Source organism: Pelmatolapia mariae, linkage group LG6 (genome assembly GCF_036321145.2).
Source record: "Pelmatolapia mariae isolate MD_Pm_ZW linkage group LG6, Pm_UMD_F_2, whole genome shotgun sequence".
NCBI lineage: Eukaryota > Metazoa > Chordata > Actinopteri > Cichliformes > Cichlidae > Pelmatolapia > Pelmatolapia mariae.
The window spans coordinates 26,310,200-26,326,964 of NC_086232.1; the positions used below are offsets into that span (position 1 = coordinate 26,310,200).

The window sequence follows — 16,765 nt, forward strand, 5'->3', positions numbered from 1 at the left end:
TGGGGGGGGCTGGGCTTTTCAGGGGTTGTGAACACCATCACTGCTGAGTAGTGGTGAAAGGACGGGGGCTACTGGAGAACTCTTGGGATCTTAAAAAGAAAATTAAGGTTTTATTTGCCTGATGAATGAGCAAGATGTAAGGCTATTTTGTGAAGTCTTTTAAAAACAAACAAAAAAAACCAAACAAACCTGCTGTCAACTTCAAAGAGATGCTATAGTTGTTTGAATTTGTCCCATAATAAATAAAATCCCCTTAATAATTTGCACCAATTACTTTTATTTTCACTTAATTCCAAATATGTTCTGTATTAAAACCACATGTCTAAGTGCTTTCAGCTTCAGTGGAAGGCACTAGGGACAAACGCAATGAGTGCAACTCTCCTCGAAAGGCAAAACACCTTACGATTTGCTTTTATTATGCTGATATCAGCCTGCTATGGTGTCACTAATGTCTAGGGCAGGGGAACTCCAGGTCTCAAGGGCCGGTGTCCTGCAGGTTGTAGATGTGTCATTGATCCAAAACAGCTGATTTAAATGGCTAAATTTGCCCCTTAACATGTCCTGAAGAGGCCTGGTAATGAACTAATCGTTTGCTTCAGTTGTGTTGACCCAGGGTGATATCTAACACGTGCAGGTCACCGGCCCTTGAGGCCTGGAGTTCCTGACCCCTGTCGTAGGGTTTTGTATCGAAAAAGATTAAAGTGTGTCGTACAGTTTTCTCCGTGCCCTTTTATATCACATATTACTCAATATGGTTGAGTAACAAATTGAATTATGTACTCCCTCCCTTTCAATGGGAGAACTAACTAGACCAGACAAAAATGCATTTATTCCTTTATTTACTAAAATATAAACTGCACATAAATCAGATGACAGGAAGCAGGGGAATGTGAACCACAAAAGAGACAGGATAAATAAGGACAGTTCAGACAAAATAAAGCTCGTTATTGTTTGAAATGCAAAGATGTAAACAAAGAAAGAAGAACACATGGCATAAAGACAAAACTCTTATTAACCGATACCTCCTTAGGTTATGTTACAAGGTTTTTAGATGACATAATGTGTGATGAAATTTCAGTGCAATGATTAGCTGATGAGCTGCTTGCTCCTCTTCTCTTTCTGCGATGGCTTTTCTTGGATTTTCTTGGGGTCGCTCTGGCTGAGCGCGGTCCGCGTCACTGTGGACATGCCGTCGACAAACTTCGTCTTGAATAGGACGTTGGCGTTTGTGAACATGCCGTCCTTTAGTGACACGACCACAAACTGCAAAGACAATAAAAATTACAAGGTTTGGAAAAACTTTACCCATTAACTTGGTTTAAAAGAGGAATAATGGTTTACGGTACTTCACGGCAGGAAGTGTATTCTGCGCAATAAAGTGAAAACCTGCTTTAACTTACCTGAGAGTGTCTAAAATGCGTCCGCAGCATCTGCCCAATATTTTGTGTGTGAGACAGATCCAGAGCAGCGTCCACCTCATCTAAGATGTAGATGGGAGCGGGTTTGAACAGCAGCATGGCCAGGATGAGAGACAGGGCCACCAGTGATCTGAAAACAGACACACAACTTATTTACAGTATTGTTTAGGTGCAATCGAAGTGACACTAAAAGTACTGATTGATGTTACTCACCTTTGCCCACCACTGAGCTCTGTGAGGTTCTCCTTCCAGGTGTTACCCAAGGCCACTTTGAACTCGAGGCCCTCCAGGACACCGCAGCCCTGCGGAGGAGCCAGCTTTGCTGTGGCTCCTGGCAACAGGGTGGAGAAGATGGAGCCAAAGTCCTTGTTTACCTACAGTGAGAGATAATGGGCAATAAATAAATTTAAATTAATTATTCTAAAGTTAAACAAAAAAGGAACACAACCAAAAGCCAGCATCTGACATGCCACAACTACAGGATACTGAGGATAATAATAATTAAAACAAACAAAGAAAACTACACCAACAAGACAGGAAGGAGGTAATGATCTATGTGTCATATGGAGGCAGAAAAAGAAACTAAGAAGTGCATATGACTCCTGTAAAAAAGGCAGCCAACCTGCTTTCTTCTTAATGGCCACCAGGGGGCAAAACCTATAGAAGCCTAGACGTTTCCTGATGTGATTCTTGGCTCAGTCACCCGTTTTGGATCAGACTGAATAAAATGTTAGGATGACTAAATATACAAAAATGACCTGAGTGTAAGAAAGGAGGATTACCTAACATATGTACAGTTTCACTGTCTGACCTAATTTTAAAGACGGGGGTGGTGATACTCTTCATACAGCCTTTTTATGTTCATAGTGACTGAAACCTGTTAAAGAAAGACGCAGAAGTGGCTGCTGCACAAAATAAGTCCTGTTCACTGACATTACTGATTTATACCATCCACAGATATTAGATTTATTGAAAATCCTGCAATGGTAAGTTTAAAACAAAGCAAGGTGACAATAAGTAAAAGTAAAGGAGAAAGAATAAATACAGGTGCTCAGAAGTATACCTTCTGCCACGCCAAGTTAAGAGCCTCGTTTTTCTTTTGGTCCAGCTCCTCAATGGTCTGCAAAATCTTTGCCTTGTCATTCTCCACAATCCTCTTCTTCTTCATCAGATCATTATACTGCAGAAGGGAATGACGTTACATGGAGGAACAGATAGTTGCTGAGGCCTTTGAGTTACAAATATACTTTTTCGTCCCTCCCTCTCCCTCCTCACCCTTTCCTCTGCCTCGTTCAGCATGTTCATGGCCCTCTTGTTAACGTTCCTCTCTAGCTTGCTGGTGGTCTCCTCCAGCTTCTTGAGCCGCTGGCCTGCTTCACGCGGGTTGTTGGTCTTGAAATCATAAGAAGTGTTCGGCTGACCGAAAAAGTGGCGCTCTGAATTGATCCAGTCATGCTCCTCCAGCATCCGAGTCACCTGAGAGATGGAAACGTGTTTATGATGCTCAAGTCATACGAGAAGAGATGAAACTCACTCCAATCTTCTGGATCAAGACAACATTAAGTGTTGCTGCAGTGGGAGGACAGTGGGCTAATGAGAGTTTGCGTGTACCTTGTCAGCAGCATCCTGGCTGTCTTTGCGGTGTTTGCTGATGTTATGTTCCAGCTCCTTGATCTTCAGCTGGACCTCATTGTTTTGTTCTCTGAGCTTATTGGCCTCAGTGGACTTTGTCTGGAGGGTTGAGATGGATAGACAATTCAGTTAATCAGTCATATCTGAAAGTTCTAACCAGTTGTGAAGCTCTCAGTGCTGAGGAGTGTGAAATGTTTAAAATGTTTGAGTCAGAAACTGAAACTGTTGCAGTTACAACAACAATCCTCATGTGGAAGGCTTGTAACATTATTTAATAGACACACACACCTATAGATACACACACACACACACACACACACACACACACACACACACACCTATAGATCTATCTATCTATCTATATATATAACTAAAAGAGCTGGGCGATAGAACGATAACGATATGTATTGCGAAATAACTTTTTCTCGATAGAAAAATTAAACTATTGTGATAGGCCTCATCTCTCTTGTCCTCTTAAAAAAAAGAAAAAGAAAGAAAGAACAGCCAATCCAAATTAAGTAGCGCAGAGTCGAACCAATCACAGCCGCAGCGTCACGTCACGTGACTTGTTACGTGCAGCACAAGTGCCAAGCCGCACGTGTATTTGTTTGGGAAGCATCCAGCCAGGCTGCCCAGGTAATGAAGGAAATGAGTTTGCTGACTAGAGAAAAATCAACCGAGAGCGTGAGCGAAGGTTACCGAAGAAAAAAACGATGATGGTTCCAATTCCGGAGAAATTGTCGAACGGAAGGGCCATAGAAGTTCCGTAGTGTGAAGGTATTTCGGTTATTTCAAGTCTGACAAAAAACAGAGTAGCGCGCACTGTAAATTGTGCCGAAAGCAAGTCTGGAAATACAATAAACCGGTGCATGCTCAATCTCTGACTGAAAGCGCTAATTCGTCATTCGGCTTTTGTCAGACTAAAGTCACCGTTAAAACTGTTTGAAAAGCTAAGCTATACAACAAGGAGAGATTGAGAATTTCCTTTTAGTTCTCAGTTTATTTGATATTGACAAAAGTTAGTCAATTTTGTCTGTTCTTCTGTAAAACAAACTAAGATTTATTTTTAGAATTAAAATTTTGTTTCTAAGTGGAATTGACAATTTAGTAGTCTGTTTTGTTTGTTTTATTTTGAAACTTAAACGCTTTAGCGGCTGCGTTTTGTGTAGTTTGCAATATTTGCCTTTATTTATCTGAACCTGAAGTCTCATGTTCCTTAAGTACATCTACCCTGTTAAACTTATTATGGGAAATAAATATTTAAATTAAAACAAGCTGCTAATTATTTCACATTTTACTTGTGAGCAACGGCACATTTAAATCTTACAAATATAGTTATTTGGCTTATATCGTGATATATATCGTTATCGCCTGAAATGAAAAAAAAAAAACATATCGTGATATGAAAAAATCTTATATCGCCCAGCTCTAAAATAAATAAATAAATAAATATATATATATATATATATATATATATATATAGCAGTGTTTACCTTGAGCGCTTTGTCTTGTGCCACAATCACTTCCTTCTGTTTGGCCAGCTCTTCCTGGGCTTTACGCACTGCCTCCTACATTACAACAGAAAAAATAGAAAATAAAAAATAAATTAGGAAAGCATTTGGATACTTAAATTCATAAACATCACATTAGATGTCGTTTTTAGTTTTGTTTTGTTTGTTTTTTTTACATAGAAAGATGGCACATGCTCAGCCAAATAATCCACAAGAAGAGAAAAACAATATAATTCATAATGAGAACCAAAACAACCACGTGGAAACCCTATAACAGCCTAATTAAAGTTGCCAGACTTTTACTTAAAAGATCTGAGTTAATAATCGACTGGGATTCGTAAGAGCTTAACAAAAGAAGGAGAGTCCAGTCGCCCTCTTTTTTTCAAGCTCTTAAGACTGTCATGACATGGATGACTGAGAACCCACACAGACAAATTGATTGTGATAAATCATAACACTTTTTAAGTTCACGTGAACGAGTTCCACCCCTGGAGTGGAGCAGTAATAAACTCATCTAAGTCTATTTGCCAAAAGACTTCTGGGAGCTACTTTGCACGTTCAAAATGGCCCAAATACCTTGTTTTGGGATACAGTGCAAGCCATGCTGTCAATCTGCTCCTGGATGGCCTTCATTGCCTCGTCTACAGCCTGAATCTGCTGCTCGTAGCCAGCCTGCTCCCTCTGCAGCTCCTCCAGCTCCAGGCCCACAGCATCAGCCTCCTGCAACCATGAGCAAAGAAAGAGTTAAATAAATAATAAATAAAACACAAAACAAAACAGACAGACACACACCGGCTGACTAAAATTATGGCTAAAATCAAAAATACATTATTGTATATTATAGCAATTATTCAAAGCAGTCAAAAGTTCATTTAACCTGCTGCTTCTGCTTCAGCTTCTTGTTGAAGGCATCGGCTTTGGCCTTGGCTGTATTGAGTTTCTGCTGGGCAGCTTTCAGCTCCTTCTCCCTCTCAGCTTCAGCATTCTTCATCTTGTTCTCCAGCACCTTGTATTTCTCTTCAGCCCGCTTTTGCACCTCCTTAGTAACACGCAACGTCTCCTCACTCTCCTCTGGATTAACAAACAGCACATTTGATCAAGTTAGAAAACACAAAATGCAGACTGGACGGGTTTTTGTTGCCCCACGTATTTTGATTTCTCTGACCAATTGCTTTGCGCAGCCTCTCCAGCTCCTCTTGCTGCTGGTGGAAGGAGCTCTGCTGCACCTTGGCCTGCAGAATCTGTTCTTCCTCCACCTTCAGTTCATACTGCTGCTTCAGCTGACGGTACCTGCGAGAGAGAGAGAGAGAGAGAGAGAGAGAGAGAGAGAGAGTGTGAGTGTGGTGAAAAGAACAAGGAAATGTACCGGGGTAGGTGAGAAAACATGCTGGCAGCTACATCACAGTGTGTTTCTTTTGTGTTTTTTTCCACTGCTTTTAAATACTAAATGGCGTTGTGGTGCATTAAGTCTTAAAAACGAGGTTTTTAAGAGTTTTGCTGTAAACAGTTAAAACATGGGCATATTTTGTGTGTTTGCATGTACATACTTCTCAGCGGTTCCCTTCAGGCTGGCCAGTTGCCGTTCAGTATCCTGAAGTTGGGCCTCCTTTTCATTCAAGTTGTCCTGAACCTCCTTCACCTCCTTCAGGCTGGACAGAACTGATGCAGACTGGGAGCGAGCACCTGAGAGGGGGAAAAAAGCCAGTTTACTTTTTGAGTGCTTGAGTGAGTAAAATAAAACCATCGCTGCAGGTATAATGTTCAAAATCATCATAAAACATAAATAAAACAGTGGCAACAAAATCCAACAAGTAACACATGACAGAGCACATGCGTCCTCCTTGCTCTCACCTCCACTCAGAGTTCCCTGTGGGTCAAAGATGTCTCCACCGAGTGTGACTGTCTTGGTCATCACCTGCTTATCGAAAGCCACTTTTTTGGCATTGTCCAGAGTGTCGCACACCAGTGTGGCGCCGAACACATACTCCATGGCTTTACGTAGGTCAGACTCATAACCAACTAAGGACAAAGCTGTGTGAACATTGTCCACTCCAACCTGGATGAAGATAAGACAGAAAGAATGCAATAAGAGTCAATGGTAAGTTTCAGTAAACAGGGAAAAAAAATAATCAGTGCACTTTTACAACTTCTCCAAACATTTTCAAACCCAAACACTCAGAAGATTCTCTCACCAGGCTCTTGGCAGCGTTGATCACTCTGTCATTAAGTGTCTTTGCAGAGATCTTGTTCAGGGGAATGATGGTGTACCTTCGCTGCAGCTCTCCCTTCTCTAGCAACTTTTTGCCTGTCACCTACAAAAAAAACAAAAATCAATAACTTCAGTTATGCCGTCCCACTGATCTGTGAATGAAAATAAATAAACAACACACAGACTGGTCACACACACCTACCTCTGTGTCAACAACAATGTTATAAAGCCGTCCTCCTGCCACGACCTCCAGCGCTGTTGAATAGGAGATGTCGCTGACTGTGATCAGGTTAGCTAGAAGCCCCTTCACTTTGCTGCGGTCCCACCCTCGCTCAGGGTCCCTAAAGAGGGACATTAAAAACAACATTAACCTCCTAGGACCTGGCGTCCACATATGTGGACATCACATTTTGGGTTGTCTAGACCAAAATACTAAATTTTGCTCTAAAGGGCCTGATATCCACTTACGAGGACATTATACTGCCACTGCTCTATCAAAATTTAAAACGAATGTCCTCATATGTGGTTCTCATTTTTCTTAGAAACAAAAATCAGGTAAAAATAAATAAATAAATAAAAATAAAAAAAAATCAGGTAATTCTTTGTTTTTACATTCATTGGGTCCCAATATGCCCAAATATCAATGAGAAATTAAAAATGCATGCCATGGAAGAGTTCAGGTCTTAGGAGGTTAACACACCCGAGTTCATTAAGTAGCGTTCACTCCCTCTGAAAAAACACATAAACCCTGTTTTTCAAGGAATGATTTAATCTCTAATGATTTTTTTTAATCCCGTTTTCGAGCATTGGCCAAACAAAATATGAAAAAATCAAAGTCTTTAAGATAAGTATACTGAAGAAATTTGATGACGTTATCAATTAACAGAGGTGACTTGGAATAATTGAAAATTATAATTACCGAAGATATTCTGAGGTAGCTAAGAGATTATTGAAATACATATTTCTTATGTATTTTTTTTTTAATTTTCCACACAGTGTCTCTTTCCTGCCTTTCAAAAGAGAGGATGTGATTCATTTGTTCGTTTATTCTTATAAATTAAATTTTGGGCTTTATTGGGGATTTATCCCAATATCATAACTGCAAACCGCTTTGAAACCCTACGACCCAGAAATGTAACTACATGTTGTGTTGACACACTTCAGAACTATTATCATTGGACTGTTCGGTACTGTGGGCACACACACGCACGTGTGCACGCACACACCAACAACAACTGACCACAGAGAGTGGGGACCCAGGAGGGAAAAGAAATGTCCTAGTATTTTATTAGCTTGTGTCCTCTGGCACCACATAAAAACCCATAGATATCTGCCATCATATCAATATATTAACAAATGGCTAAGACTCCCCTTCACAGGTTTAATACAACAAACAAAGCTAAAAGGTGAGGGAACTGTCAGCCAAGTGTGCAAAGGAATACAAGTTTATAAAAATAAATAAATAAATAAATTTACACACCTCTACATTTTTAACATGAAACAGTTTCTCAGTGCTCCTTTTGAATTTTTCTTTTTTAATACTTCCCTAATCAGAAAATCATTAAATGTTAGATGTGGTATAATTTGATGAGATCTGAGTTCTTACTTGTAATCAAAGCGCAGGTTGGGGAAACGTGACATAAGACGCTCATGCGTCTCTTTAAGTTTAGTTATCTCTCTGGACAGCTGCCTTCTTTTTTCCAGCAGACTTTCTTCCTTCCCATCTGCAGAAGGACATAAAAAAAACTCCTGTTAGTACACAGGTTTATACAGAAAAGGCACCTCATACGTGAGTGCAGGTGACTCCTGTTTAAACAAATACATAAATAATCATGAATTAGTACCTTCGTAGTTGAGCTTGGCTAGCTCAGCCTCTAGTTTCTCCCTGCTGTTTTTGACAGCTTTCAGAGTGTCCTGGTCTTTTTTGTAGCCACTGTCCATCTTTTTCACCTCTGCTTGTTTGGTTTTCAGCTCAGCCTGGGCATGCTTAAGCGTCATTTGGGCCTGAGCATAAATAAGGAAGAAAAAATAGATTGTTGGAAATTCATGATAAAATAAGAACCCAGGGAATAAGGTCAGTGAAAAAAATGTTTTCCAGTCACAGAAGGATATACGTGTAATCAGCCTTCTGCATAAATATTTATTCTAAAAGCAAGACTCTGAATCTAAAGACATCCACCCATCTACTTTCGTCACCTGCTTGGCCTCTGTATCTGCTTTGCTCATGTCATTCTTGCAGGCCATCATCTGGCCTGCGAGTGTGGCTTCCTCTCCATCCTCATTGGTAGAAAGACCTGCAGACACAGCTTTGAAATGCTGCTCAGCTGCCTCGAGGGCAGCGCTGTCATTCTTTCCCTCCTCCTGCAGAGCCTGAAGCTGCTTGGTCAACACAGAAACCTCTTTTTCCTTCACCACAAGCATTTTCTTGTCCTGCAGATGAAGGAAAACAACAGTTTGAATAAATGATTCAGATGTACAGATTACCCTTGTTTGCAAGTCATAGAATAGCAAGATTTATCAGTCTGTTACCTCCTCCATGTTCTTTACAAGGTCCTTCCTCTTCTTGGTTTCATCTTTGAGATTTGATTTTTTTAAGTCAAGTGCACTCTGAGCTTTGGCGTCCACACGCTGAACATCAGCTAGAGCCTCCTCAAGGGACTTTAATACTCCATTTACTTCCTACAGACAAGCAGATTGATACGGATTACTTTGCTGCAGTTTGATTAAAACAAACCTATAGCATACAAATTATTTTAAAGACTTCAACAAAGGTACTGCAAAATCTGCCCACTATTATATAAAAAATCAAATTGTGAAAAAAAGTTTTAAAATTACTCTTATCGCTCCCTTTCTTCCCCAGTGTAAAGTACCTGGTCTTTTTTCTTTTGCAGCTCCTGAATCTGGGCTGTGAGCCCCTGGACTTTGCTCTCGTTCTCTGCCATGCTGGCTTGCATCTTGGCAATGTTGTCCTGCATCACTTTTAGATTCTCTGCTGACTTCAGTTTGGTCTCCTCTGCACACACAAACAGCCAGGCCACATACAGCCGCGACAAGTGCTGGATCTCACGCATCAGCTTCTGGTATTCCAGGTATGATGATCGTTCCTGCGGACAGAGGAAGGTTCAGAAGTGGATATTACAACAGTAAAAACAAAAAGAACACAGGCTTCACAGGTTGAACCTGTGGAGAGAGTTAGTCGGTTCAAATCTTAATGCCAAACTACCTCCTGCAGTTTCTGCATGGTTGGAGTGATTTCCTCATCCAAAATCTGAAAGAGCAAACAAAATAAATGGTTTGCTTCAACAGCAGTTTGCTGACAAACAAGTATAGATAGTGATATAGTCAGAGTGAATTAACATACAGTCTGAATCTCCTTCAGCTTGGCCTCTTTCTTCTCAATGGTCTTCTGAGCACTAATCTTTTTACATTCATACATCCTGGTACCTGCTGCTTCCTCGATCATGGCAAGGATCTGAAAGAAGAGAAGTATTCAATATTATAAGTCCTAAAGAAGGGAGGGAAATAAGAGTCCTCCTAATGGGCAAAGTGTTTGTCTTACCTCTGGTGGTTTCATATTCAGAACTTTGGTGATTCTCCCCTAATGTATTAAAACAAAAGGAAAATCTATGAATGGGGTGACAGATCATATCCATTTACAACCACAACTACACCGCTGACACAAGACTGACCTGCATGATGAGGAAATGTGGGTTGTTGACATTAAGACCAACAGAGCAGAATAAGTCCTGCACTCGGGTGTTGTTGGCATTGACTCCATTGATGAGATATTTGTTCCTGCCACCAATTACCACCTAAAAAAAAAAGTATATGCGTGTTAATACAAGGACTGCATAATAACCCTAAAGCCAGAGAGTTTCCCCCTTTATTTCTTTCCCCACCTGTCTCGTAACAGTGATCTCATCATGTGTTTCAAACCCCAGAGGACTCTGGCTTTTGTTGGAGTTGTCAAAGGTAATGGACACAGTGGCCTTTGTGATGCCACCCTGTCCGTTCTTGTACACCAAGTCCTGGAGGTTGGAGGCTCGCACCTGTCAGGTGAGATGAAACAAAAAGGGATGCAAGTTTTGAATGAGAAACAACTACACATGCTTCTTACTTAGTTAACCTCAGTTCAGGGTCACTGCACTTTTGTATTATTCAACAGTTGTTCTTCATATTTTGTTTCTCACTTTTGTGGCAGTTCAGTTTGACCTGAGTCAGTTTTCATAAAGGATACGTTTATTTTATTTTATTATTTTTTGTCACTTGCTATGAGAGAACCATATTGTTATAAACAAATCGTGACGGCTATTTACTTCCAGTCATGAAGCGACCGCAGTCTCAAAGTGTCGATGCCTCCTTATGCTTACTCTATTGACAGCTTCTACGAAACTAAAACTAGATGTATTTCTTGTATTCATACTTCATTTTATTTTAAATTTGTTACACAAAAAAGAGTAGTTTTAAGCACTATAACAATTTGTGACTTTCGCTTGTTACTGACAGGAATACAACCACTGCCATTATCAAACTCTACAAAATCTCTAAGTAATCAAATATAAACAACTGTAACACTGGATTTGATAGCTTTTAAGCTAGCTTACGGACAACAGCAGACTTACATGGGTGAGATTTGAAATACCCAAAAGGAAACATATCGAGTCCAAAATATTGGACTTGCCGCTGCCGTTCAGTCCTGTGATGGCGTTGAAGAGTGGGTCAAAGCCGTTGATCTCCGTCCTTTGCGCGTAGGACTTGAATCCTTCGATAATAATAGACTTGATGTACATCTTTCGGGTTTCCTCTCTCCGCTGATTCCGGAGGCAAGATTTGTTACAGCCAGGTGACAATCCACCACCTTAAACGGAAAGCACCAAATATTAGCCCCGTGTTTACAACCGACAACTGGGAAACTGCTTCTTCTCTCCTCTAACTTGAATTTTGGCGGCAGGCGTGCAGACCCTGAGCCGCGAGTGCGTGCGTCCGTTGTGTGCCGGAAACAAAACAAAGAAAACTTACTACATTAAAAATATGCAGACACACAACAAGTATATTATAATGATGACATTTTAAAATAAATAAACGTCAATGTAAAATCAAAGAAACGACTATTCTTAAATATTTATTGCGACATATATTTATTTTCGTCAGGCAACTTTTAAGGCAACTAAAACTCTTAGACGTGTGTGTTGGCGCCATCTGTAGATATGAATATGAAATACAAGTGCAAAATCGTCCCGAGTCAACCTGGCCGGTCGAGAACATACTGCATTATATTAAAAATAGTTTTAGTTAATAAAGATAATTTAATGATGCTAGATATTAAATGTTTCTTTATATAAAATCTGAAATATTAAATGAAATTGAAAAACCTGTCACTTAGAAGTGCTATAAGGCCGTTCTCCCGCTTGGGATTTAGAGAAATCGGTGGTATGACTGTTAAATAACGAAAAGTACCTCCTCTTGCTAAAAGCATTGGCTAGAATTCAAACTTGAATTCAAATACTAATTACACCCAGAGTTATTTAACCTATGTAACCTATTGTGCAAAAGTCTTGATCCACCCCTAATTTCTTTATCTTTTGCTTCCAAGCAGCCAGAACTTCTTGTAATTGTAATAAAATGCCAAAGATAACACAGTTGAACAGGCATGAAGTAATATTTTCTGATTCACCTATTAACTGAAAACTTTGCAAGTCTTGGCATGTGTGTGTGTGTGTGTGTGTGTGTGTGTGTGTGTGTGTGTGTGTGTGTGTGCAGCACATCTGAAAATAATGTCCTAAAGAAATACTGGTATACTGTTCGAAGAAGAAGGCCTGACCGAGACCTGAGAGATATCTGGCTGAGCCCTCATTAGAAATGGTCTCAGTGGAGGGGTGAATTTCAAAAAGCAATTCTTAAGGAAGGAAAACAGGGAGAAAATGCTGAGGTATGCTAAATTACATAAGAACTGGACTGAAAATCAGTGGTAAGAGGTCTTATGAAGTGATGAAACCAAATGTTTTTAAAATCATTGTTAATAGAAGAAGTCAGGAAAAAGGTACAACAGTGTGTACAGCCATCTGTAAAACACCGTAGAGACTCTGTCATGGTTTGGGACTGCAATTTAGCCAGTGGTGTTGGGATCATGTCAAAATGAATGGAATTATTAACACAGAAAAGTACCATAAGAGTTTGATCCACCACGCAGGCATCTTGAAAGTATTTGATTTGTAGGGGCTTCAGCATGACAGTCATTTCAAACACACTGCCAATGCATTAAAAGCATATCTGGATAGAAAAACATACAGTGGAACACTATCAGCTATGGAGCGACCTCCCTAGAGTCTGCCCCTCAACATTATTGAAGCAGTGTGGAATCATCTTGACAGAGAATGGAAGAAAAGGCTGCCAACATACAAAGAAGAGTTTTGGATGTCCTTCAAGAAGTCCAGAGAACTATTCCTAAAGACTGCTTACAGAAATTACAAGTTTTCCTAAGAGAATTCAGGCTATGTTAAAGAAAAAAGCTGGTCATACAGAATACTAACTTAGTATTTAGTATTAACTAACTTAACTCAGGCTCACTGGAATTGTACAAACTCGTTTTTTTTACACTGTTTATTGTATTTCTGTGTGTGTTTGCAGATCTTTAAAAAATTGTTGCATCTATTTTCCCAGCAAAATGTAAAGAAATGAGAGGTGGCTTGAGACTTTTGCACAGCAGTGCATGTACACCAATGTTGCTTGAAAGCCTCTCATCATTGGAGTAATACATCTAGTGAGGAAATACCTAATCATTTATTTATCTAGAAATGGCATAGAGTATACTGGAATCAGAATCAGACACTGAAATATCCACCAAATACATTTTAAGGTTCATTAAATAAATGAGATTTTTGCAGCGCAGCTCCCTGTGACATGTACTGTTAACAGTACTGTGCACTGCATAAAGAGGACAGGGTACATGATTCGTACCCTATGTTTAAGAAGGTAAAGGGAGAAAAAAGCGCAAGGAATTTGCAGTTGCTTTATTTCTTTTGTGCTACATTTATTTTGAAATTCAGCACATGGAATATAATACTTCCAGGGTTATATAATTAAAAGTTCACAAAATTAGATGGTAAATATGGCACATAGCTAGCATTTGCCATGAAGATACATTTAGCAGAGCATTAATGCAAAACATATTTCATTGTAAATACGAGTTCCTCAAAGCCCAGCTAACTGAAGCTACGAGCCTACATTTGCTTCACACTAACTGATATAAGCAATATACACGTACAGCATTTGCTACAACTTTGTAATATAAACACCCACCTTAACTGGCACTCTCACAACAACTGCATACTTTTATTATCCATCCAGAGGCACATGACACATGGAGAGACAAACCAAATTGATTGCATAGAAGCATATCTGTGACAGAACAGCGCAGTCCCCTTTGTTTGAGTAGAAGGAGGTGGGCTTGATGTAAGGCCAGTCAAAGTTCCTCAGGTTCAGTGACCTTTGACAGTACCGGTCACTGAGGGCAACCAGGGCACGCACGATAGCGTATTTGGCTGAGCAGCTGATGGCCGTCACTGTACGCACCTCGTCGAAGTGCAGCAGGAAACAAGGGTCATCCTGAAACCAAAGAAAATTATATTTATGGAGCACCTTTAAGAATCACTGCATTTTTTTTATTGTGTTTGTTCTGTAGAAAGCTTACATTAATATAGGGCAACTAAAGCCAAATGACCACAGACCATTCTTCTTTACCTTGTCCCTTGTTAGCCCACAAACATTATGTGTTTAAGCAACAGTAGAAATTTTCCAACCGATTAATTAAAATGTGAAAAAATAGATAAACAACACTGTCAAATTTATTGCTGATGAGTCACGGGAGGGTGCCAGAGCAGGAGTAAAGATTTTAATAACATAACTCATCTAAGATTTAATAGCTAAGTAGCTTCTGATAAAACTTTGGTATTATCTTAAATTCATTTATTATTTTATCTTAATGTATTTACATCCCTGTGTGTGTATATGGGATACATACAGTGCTTAACAAATTTATTAGACCACTTGTCATAAAAGCAAGAAAGCACCAATATTTTAGAAATCTGTCAAAAACGTGTTTAAAACTAAAAGTTATATTATTATTTATTAAGCAAACACAAAATTTGTGTTCACATTTTTATATTCGAAAAATGCCAGTACACTGGACTTCTGCATAACATTCAAACACTAAACCTTTTATGTTTAGGAATGCAATCACTGTAATTTGCCATCTTAATAAAATAAAATAAAAAATGAGTGTGCTTTAATATAAATCACGGATGAAAATAATAATAACAACAGCAATTTTAGAATTAAAAATATCATTTTCATTAAGGAGCTTGTTACTTACTGGTAGATTAAACATTACAGAAACATAAAAAATGACATGGATAATTACAAATACTGTTAATTTAGTGCGGCTGTGGCATAAACAGAACATTATGGTGGTGGTCAAAGTGCTGTGACTTGGTTGGTGAAAACTGTGTTTAAATGCGCTTTACGAATACATTTTAATTACTTAGTTAATAGGTACTGATAAAGCAAAAATGTCCACAAAATTATTATTATGCGTTCTATGTGGTCATCAAGAATGCCATCCACATACAGTTAGCCAAAAGACAGTTTGTCTCTATTTTAGCCAGTTAAGAACAATGGAAGTTACTGAAGAATTTGGCTAATTACCACGTCAGGATTTCTTCCATCAATCAGGGTAAGGTCTTTCAAGGACCAGATCTCTGTCCTCCGGTAGCACTCTTGTATGCAGGAGCGTTTGGTGAAGGATCTCTTGGATGCAGACTTTAGGGGTACAGACATCTGACAGTGCACTATACATAGCTGGACTTCTTTGTTTTTTGCAACTGCGGAAAAATGGAAAAACATCACAAACAGGTGCACTGCAGCACCGGGCTTTTCATCAGCAAGCCAGCTTTATAGATTTAACACACCCTGTGAGGTGCAGGTATACACAGCTTTTAAGGAAGTAAGTTATTAAACGCATTAAAATGTACATTTTAAGGAGGAAGATATTTACTCCTGTGTAAAAATCAAATGCATATTTCTGAGTCAACAATCAAGCTGTTTACCTGAGGCACAGAGAAAATGTCTTCCGTGCGATGGCTCTTCAATTTCAATGAACTCCACCAGTCTCTGTTTTGCAGGTCGGAACAAAACTCTCTGCATCTCCTCCCTCAGAAGAGACGACATCGCTGGAGAGAGGGAGAGAAGAATCAGAGCGTCCCAAAAACAGCAACGGCAAGAAGGGGGACCAAAGAGAGCGAGAGAAACTCAAAAGAAAGGAATGAGATATCCCCCCAAAAATACTGTGACACTGGAGAACCCTAGAATCCAGCAGTGGCGGGAGGGAAGTGGTGATGCTCCCCGTGCTCAGACCTTCTGAAAGCATGCAGGGTTTGTGGGTTGGTTCTGTGTGAAATAAGCTCTTACTCTACCGACAAATGCGCGCACACACACACACACACACACAGTCCACTCTGGATCGGCATGGTTTGATGATGTATGTTAATCTTTGATTGAAGTGCTGCATTCATACCAACTTGCCCAGGAGGGAGTGAGTAGAAAGGGGGCAATAAAAGGCCAAGCTCTTCATCATTTGCGTTTTTATTGCTTCAATTAAGATCCATTATGTTATGACGGTTTCCTGCAAATATGGATTTCACTCTTGCATTTGTAGCTGACAAAAATATCTTAGATACTGTTTGTATATCATGGTTGGATAAGCATTTGAAATTTATATTTAGCATTAACTATATATGATCAGTAACTATGGGGGGGGGGGACGCAGCTCTTCTCATATAAGATCAATGTTTTTTTGTGCATGTTCCCTGGCAGATGGAATATTAAACTTAAAACTAAATTAACTGCGGTTCCATGTGGTTGCATGGCTCCATTACAGCGCACATGTAAAAGACGGTCTCACTTTTTTTTTTTCTTTTTGTGGTCTTTTGGCCTCTTCT

General features: G+C 39.6%; 2 protein-coding genes across 2 annotated transcripts; both read right to left on the bottom strand.

Moving 5' to 3' along the window:
- Window positions 1-20: 20 nt before the first annotated feature.
- Window positions 21-11,648, bottom strand: smc2 (structural maintenance of chromosomes 2). Its single transcript, XM_063476393.1, has 25 exons — window positions 11,393-11,648; window positions 10,670-10,819; window positions 10,460-10,582; window positions 10,330-10,368; window positions 10,132-10,242; window positions 9,994-10,038; window positions 9,641-9,874; window positions 9,300-9,449; window positions 8,967-9,200; window positions 8,615-8,774; window positions 8,377-8,494; window positions 6,973-7,111; window positions 6,754-6,873; window positions 6,413-6,617; window positions 6,109-6,244; window positions 5,727-5,851; window positions 5,439-5,632; window positions 5,138-5,281; window positions 4,544-4,618; window positions 3,030-3,149; window positions 2,694-2,894; window positions 2,482-2,598; window positions 1,632-1,792; window positions 1,401-1,548; window positions 21-1,263 (listed from the first exon to the last, which is right to left on the bottom strand). Exons 1-25 carry the CDS (start codon window positions 11,558-11,560, stop codon window positions 1,087-1,089), a joined length of 3,594 nt encoding a protein of 1,197 aa, XP_063332463.1. The 5' UTR covers window positions 11,561-11,648; the 3' UTR covers window positions 21-1,086.
- Window positions 11,649-14,095: 2,447 nt separating this feature from the next.
- Window positions 14,096-16,018, bottom strand: exoc1l (exocyst complex component 1 like). Its single transcript, XM_063475319.1, has 3 exons — window positions 15,875-16,018; window positions 15,474-15,649; window positions 14,096-14,375 (listed from the first exon to the last, which is right to left on the bottom strand). The coding sequence occupies exons 1-3, from the start codon at window positions 15,993-15,995 to the stop codon at window positions 14,106-14,108; spliced, it is 567 nt and encodes a 188-aa protein (XP_063331389.1). The 5' UTR covers window positions 15,996-16,018; the 3' UTR covers window positions 14,096-14,105.
- Between the last annotated feature and the right edge of the window lie 747 nt (window positions 16,019-16,765).

What these genes read in the sequence shown, in the direction of transcription:
- exoc1l (XM_063475319.1), bottom strand. Translation starts at nt 15,995, where the DNA reads ATGTCGTCTCTTCTGAGGGAGGAGATGCAGAGAGTTTTGTTCCGACCT. An exon ending in ACATTTTCTCTGTGCCTCAG is followed by an intron (nt 15,650 to 15,874) that starts GTAAACAGCTTG and finishes ATTTTTCCGCAG; the next exon opens with TTGCAAAAAACAAAGAAGTC. An exon ending in ATGGAAGAAATCCTGACGTG is followed by an intron (nt 14,376 to 15,473) that starts GTAATTAGCCAA and finishes CTTTGGTTTCAG; the next exon opens with GATGACCCTTGTTTCCTGCT.
- smc2 (XM_063476393.1), bottom strand. Translation starts at nt 11,560, where the DNA reads ATGTACATCAAGTCTATTATTATCGAAGGATTCAAGTCCTACGCGCAA. An exon ending in GTATTTCAAATCTCACCCAT is followed by an intron (nt 10,820 to 11,392) that starts GTAAGTCTGCTG and finishes CTCACCTGACAG; the next exon opens with GTGCGAGCCTCCAACCTCCA. An exon ending in CACAAGACAAAGCGCTCAAG is followed by an intron (nt 3,150 to 4,543) that starts GTAAACACTGCT and finishes TCAACCCTCCAG; the next exon opens with ACAAAGTCCACTGAGGCCAA.